The sequence below is a fragment of the Rhinopithecus bieti genome, unplaced genomic scaffold, assembly GCF_001698545.2.
Source record: "Rhinopithecus bieti isolate Rb0 unplaced genomic scaffold, ASM169854v2 scaffold_32100, whole genome shotgun sequence".
Classification (NCBI taxonomy): domain Eukaryota; kingdom Metazoa; phylum Chordata; class Mammalia; order Primates; family Cercopithecidae; genus Rhinopithecus; species Rhinopithecus bieti.
In genome coordinates this window covers 3,736-9,621 of record NW_016813603.1, presented here as the reverse complement: position 1 = coordinate 9,621, position 5,886 = coordinate 3,736, and the positions used below count along the sequence as shown (strand labels likewise).

The following is a 5,886-nucleotide window of genomic DNA, read 5'->3' as shown; positions in this document are numbered from 1 at the left end:
TATATATATACACACACACACACACACACAGAGTATATTGGACTTTTACAGCTGGCACCTTATTCACTTAAAACAAAAACTGAATAATTCAGACAGACTTTAGGTAAGCAGTCAAGATGTGTCCTATCTTAATATTGAACTCAGATATAAACTTTTCATAAGTCCAGTCTGCTGAATCAACACAAGTCATGCCTGCTGCCTAAATCATTGCCCTTATTTTGCAGTCTTGGTGACTAAGATAATAAATGGCCCTACTCAGTGGCATCCTGGGTTATCGATCACATATCCCAAAATTTGGGATTTTTTTTTTTAAATGGGACTGAGTCTTGCTCTGTCACCCAGGCTGGAGTGCAGAGGCGTGATCTCAGCTCACTGCAACCTCCAGCTCCCGGGTTCAAGCAATTCTCCTCTCTCAGCCTCCTGAGTAGCTGGGACTACAGGCACACACCACTACGCCCAGCTAATTTTTGTATTTTTAGTAGAGACGGGGTTTCACCATGTAGGTCAGGCTGATCTCAAACTCCTGACCTCAGGTGATCTACCCACCTTGGCCTCCCAAAGTGCTGGGATTACAGGCTTGAGCTACCATGCCCAGCCAAAATTTGAGATATTCTAAAAGAGCAGCTCCACAACCACCAGACTGCCACTATACCTCAGAGTCCCTCCATCACAGTCATTTCTTTGGGTTTAGGTATTATGATCCCTGTTAAAATGCACAGTATCCCTCAGTAAGGGTAAAACCTTAGGTGGTGTACAGACATTGGAACTAGTAAATTTCATTTTGAAGCCAGGCTTCACTAAGTCCCAAATTTGGGTATTACCACACTTGTAAATTGGACACAATAGTACCCACTTTGAAAACTATTAATATAGGTACCTATAATACCTTACAGTCATCAAAAGTGACAATGTCCTTAAAGTACCTAACACATAGTAAACACTCTAATGGTATCTCTTACTATGATTGATAATCTCACACACTCATGACCACAGGATCCAGAGCGGAACCCTGAAGATAGAGAACGGGAACTAACACTTGTGGGGCTCAGAGACTTTCAGTAAATTCTTTGGGGTCACACAGCTACTGAATAATAGATCAAGTAGTTGAACTCAGTTTTCTCTGTCTCCAAAGCCCAGGTTTATGCCACAGAAACCTGCTGCCTTTTCTTGCATGTATGCAGCCTGGAAGAGAGTAGTGATCTGACAGCCTCAATGATTCAGATTGTTTTGAAAAAGGTTGACCCTGAAAGACTGTGTAATCATATTAAAATATATAAAAGCTATACACAGGGTGAGTCTGTTTTATAAAGGCGTAAAAGCATGCCAATTAACAACAGAGTCCATTTTGAAGCCATAAAAGAAACAACTATAGTGAAACCTAGAATGACCTGCTGGTATGTGAAAATGGATTATGCTGAAACATGTCCAAGTCTTATCTGTGGCCCATCTTCCCAAAATTCCAAGGAGCTATCAGCCCACATAAGTATCATAAAACCAGCCTCCAATCCAGAAAACCTAGCCTTGGGTCTGACATCCCTAATGGATCCCTTCCTCTGAAGTGCTCCCCTCCAAAGTAACCAAGGCCCTCCCAGTAATCATGATTCTGAGGAAGGTGAGAATGCTGGTGGGGCAAGGTCACTTTTGTTCTCCTCTGTCCCCATTCCTGTGCCCATACCACGCAGGTAGCCGGCCTCCACTCCCCTTCACCTCAGGGAACATTTGTCTTGTGAGCAGACAGGCTACAGCCTGGCTGTTTTCCAGAATTCTAAACAACTTGATAGGATTATGCATAGGGGAAAGGGGATGGTGACTTGGAAGGCAGAAATGCAGGAGGGAAGTTTTCTGTTCATGGGACATCAGGGGACCTCAGGGAGACAGGATCTCAGGGAAATGGCTTCTTGGTACACAGCAGGCTGGACTCCAGGCATCAGAGCTCCAAGCCTAGGTAGAAACACCCTCTCCAACTCACCCCTCCTGCCCCACCACCCTGGAGCAGAAGACATGCTACCCTTCACGGGACCATATGGACTTGGACTGTGAGGATAGAAAGGACAATCATGATGGATTGAAGGTCCTATAGAAGTCCCCCCAATTCTTGGGTAATTCCTCGTAAGAGGAAGGCCCCTCCAGTAGTAAATGAGATTGAACTTCAGCGGGATGGAGGAAAGATGCAGATTTAAGCTTTCACCTCTGAGAAAACTTGCCATGAGATACACACTACGCAGAAGACACAGCAGTCAAGTGCACACTCTTTATTACTAGTTAGAATCAGAAAACCCCTGACAAAGGTTGATTTTGGTGAGCTGGGCGGGATCTCACAGGGAAACTTGAAGATATCTTTAGCTTGTACTGGAGGCAGATCTAACCCACCACCCCTGAGCTTCACCCTGGATCCCTCCTTGCCTTGCAGCAGCTGCTTTGGGGGAGCCTGCAGAGAACACACCAAAGAGGAAGAGTCCAGGGGCATTCCCAAGAGTGCTTGCCCAGTCCAGTTTTATTTTTAACCCAGTTAGTCCTCTCAAGAGAAACACCATCCATAGCCCACAGCCCTTATGTCTGTCTGTCTGTCCTTGAAATCCATTTTGTTCTTCATCCACCTATTGACTAGAAAGGGACTTGGAATGGGGGCAGCCCAAGGCTGAGGGCTGGAGTGTGTAGTGAATACTCCTCAGAGCACTGTCTTTCTTCAAGACACCCCAGTGGTCTTTCAGGCAGGCTTATGGGCAGCCAGGAAAATATCTGTCCCTCTCGAAGGAGGAAATCAGCAGAAAATCAGAAAAGCCCTGCCTGCACTTCTGTAAGACCACTTTCCTGAAGTTTGCCACTGCTTATTTGTCTCACCTGCAAACCATTGAGACTAGCAGTTTGGTTACTCAAGACCTCTCATGCAAGTCTCTTTCACATTGCCCACACAACTGCAAAAATGGATCTAGATGTTATTTAAATTGGTTTTACCTAAGGCAACACTACATGCAAGGCAAAGAAGATACCCCTGATCTAATTGGTATCCCAAATTACGCTCTCTCCTATCTTCTAACCAACTCAGCAACAAGGATTATGATCTGTGCACCAAATAATAACCTATAAGTCTAGCTCCTAACACATATTAGACAATAACCATTTAACAAACTAAATGAAATTCATCTAAATGAAATGAAAATCATAGATGACATGCTATCATCTATAGAATTGAACATTGCAACCCCCCAAACTCTTCCAAGTTAATTCCTTGTCCCAGTGGAAAAATTCAATTCTAACAAAAAAATTCTGCTCTTCCTTTTCCCCCTAATGAGTATCAAATCATCTCTTCTTCTCTGACTTCCTCTTACTCCTCTCTGCTGCATATAGTAAGTTTGCAGTCAGTCTCACTGAGGTGTGGGTCCATTAGGAGTGAAGTGTTATTTCTTTTGGCCTAGGAAGATCTTCTAATGGGACAGGTTCAGCTTCTTCAGCAACAGCAAGTTTGGTGGGGCTGAGATACAAAAACAGAACCTCACCTATAAAGCCAACAAAGCAAAATGAAGAAAACATGAACATTGCAGTAGTTTCAAAAGGATTAATAGCATTTTCAAGGAAGTGTGGTGTTTCTAAAATTTGTTTCCAAAGGAATAATAGCATTTTAAAGGAAAATACTGTTCCTAAAATTCAACATAGCTTCTAACTCTAAAATCACACAACTGCTCCCAGCCACATACATGGCATTTTCAGGAAAAGGAATGAAACAAAAAGGAAAAGAAAAGGCTTCATGACTTCAGCTTCTCCAGGGTATAAACAATCAGCATCAGCCATCCAGAATCCACCACCTGCAAAATTTAAATGCAATCAGGAGAAATCAAAAGTAGTCCATCTCTGTTCAAGTAAATGAATAAAATTAGAATATAAATACATATATATTTGTATGTATGTGTATCCAAAACAATTTTTAAATAGCTAATTTGGGTAATGGGATAATACATTATTTTATTTAATTTTCTCCATAATTTTGGTTTCAATTTTTCTGTGAAGTAAATAAGTTATACTTTAATCAGAAGAGGGTCTTAGGAAATTGGTTTCTCTTTGAAGTGTGTCCATTCTTACTTACCTTCCTGAAATCAGTGAGTTTGTCCTCCACTCTCAAATGGCACACGGGCTTTCTTGCATTTATAGCAGGCTGTACGCCATGAAAAATTAATGGCTTTACACCATGGGCATTTCCAATTCACTGGAATTGGAAATGAGGCAGGCTTCTCCTGTTGCTGGGATCCTGAGACTTTATTCACTTTTGGTTTCTTGGCCTTCCGCCTCCGACGTTGCCATTTCTTTGGGCTTTCTCTGACACCATGGCTCCTGCTGTCCCCCAGGGGAGTGCCCTGGGGTCTCTCTGGACCTTCTTCTGGTTTGCAGCTCCCGCTAAGCACCGGGGTGGCCATCCCCTGGGCCCTCTCTGAACAGCCTTCCTGGCTGTAACTTCTGTCTTCCTGGAGGACAGTCCCCTGGGGCCTCTCTGAACCTTCTGGTTTGCGACTCCTGCGAAACACCAGGGTGCGCATCCTCCAGGCCCTCTTTGGACCTTCTTTCTGATTTTGTCTTTCTATGTTCCCCAGGGGAACCATCCCCTGGGGTCTTTCTGTACCTTCTTCCTGGGAGTGGCATCCGCTGCTCCCCAGTGGGGTTGTTCCCTGGGGACTCTCTGACAGCGGGTTGTGGCACCCACTGTCCCCAGGGAGGGGCATTCTTTCGGACCTCTCTGAACCTTCTCCCTGACTGTGGCTTCTGCTGTCTTCTAAGGGGAATGACCCCTGAAGGATTTTGGAACCTTCCTCCTGGATGTAGCTTCTCTGGTACCACTGAGGGGTCATCTCCTCCTGGAAGCCTACTGCAGGCCACGGGCAAGGTGGGTGGATCTCAGTAGGAGGCATCTGAAGTGGGACTGCTGCTGCTTCTGCCCCCATGACTACAGCAGGTGGTAGAGGTGGCAAAAATGGGAATTTCATTGGAAATCGTGGTGGGAGTGGGGATGGATGTGGCACTGGCAGAGGAGGTTGCATGCCCTGGGCCCAGAGACTCAGAGGTCCTGGCACATAAAGAGCATCTGTTGGGGTTGGCATCTGGGCATCAGCCTGTGTCCCCATGGCCACCGTATCTCTCTGCTGCTCTGTAGCCAGGGGACATGCCGCAGCCCCATTCTGCTCTGCTTGAGGCCCAGACATTATTTCATGGGCCAATGAAGCAGCCTGGGGAAACCTCTCGACCTGGAGCAGCCTCCCGTACAGCCCATCACGCTCATTCAGCGCCTGCTGCAGGGCAGCCTGCGCAAGGTGCAGCTGTGTTGTCGCCACCTCATGCTCCAGGCGCAGCTGCTGCAACTGGGACGTTAGAGCCCAGGAGGTCACCTGGCGCTCCTCCACACGCCTTTGCAGCCGCCGAACGTGATACAGCATCTGCTCTCGCTGCCTCGCGGCCACTCGCACACTCAAAGCCAACGCGCTCCAGGTGCAGGCCCTCTTGATAGCGCGCGGCACCTGCGAGTCAGCCACAATGGCCCGAAGCCCGTCCTCTACCTCGTTCCATGGCCGCGAGCGGAAGGCCACGTAAAAGGCTGGGCCGCTGCCGTCCGTGTGGACTTCATTGTTAATGAACCTGATCACGTCACTGTGGCGGAACCCGCTGGCACGGTCCCCAAAATTCATCGCCATGGCGGCTGCGGCCTAGTCAAGCAGCTGCCTCACAGTGCGTCGCCTCGGTTGCCGCCGACGCTTCCGGTACAGGCTGCTGCCACCAACCAGTCCGCCCCTCACCTCCCCTTTCAGTCTTACTTTAGTCCTTGCTCAGTCCTGGCCTCCTCCTCGGCCTCCTTCCTCCCTCACTCCCTTGTTCTCACAAAGAGAGAAGCAGGCCCCCCTCACC

The 5,886-nt window shown here is 47.2% G+C and overlaps 1 protein-coding gene across 2 annotated transcripts; it reads right to left on the bottom strand.

Moving 5' to 3' along the window:
- Positions 1-2,246: 2,246 nt before the first annotated feature.
- Positions 2,247-5,151, bottom strand: TEX13D (TEX13 family member D). Of its 2 annotated transcripts, none has more exons than XM_017848746.1 (2): positions 4,082-5,151; positions 2,247-3,803 (listed from the first exon to the last, which is right to left on the bottom strand). In XM_017848746.1, the coding sequence occupies exon 1, from the start codon at positions 5,109-5,111 to the stop codon at positions 4,092-4,094; it is 1,020 nt and encodes a 339-aa protein (XP_017704235.1). In that variant the 5' UTR covers positions 5,112-5,151; the 3' UTR covers positions 2,247-3,803; positions 4,082-4,091. The 2 variants fall into 2 exon arrangements, with proteins under 2 accessions (XP_017704235.1, XP_017704236.1); XM_017848747.1 differs by having other exon boundaries at positions 2,247-3,497.
- Positions 5,152-5,886: the final 735 nt, after the last annotated feature.

What these genes read in the sequence shown, in the direction of transcription:
- TEX13D (XM_017848746.1), bottom strand. Translation starts at nt 5,111, where the DNA reads ATGGGGACACAGGCTGATGCCCAGATGCCAACCCCAACAGATGCTCTT.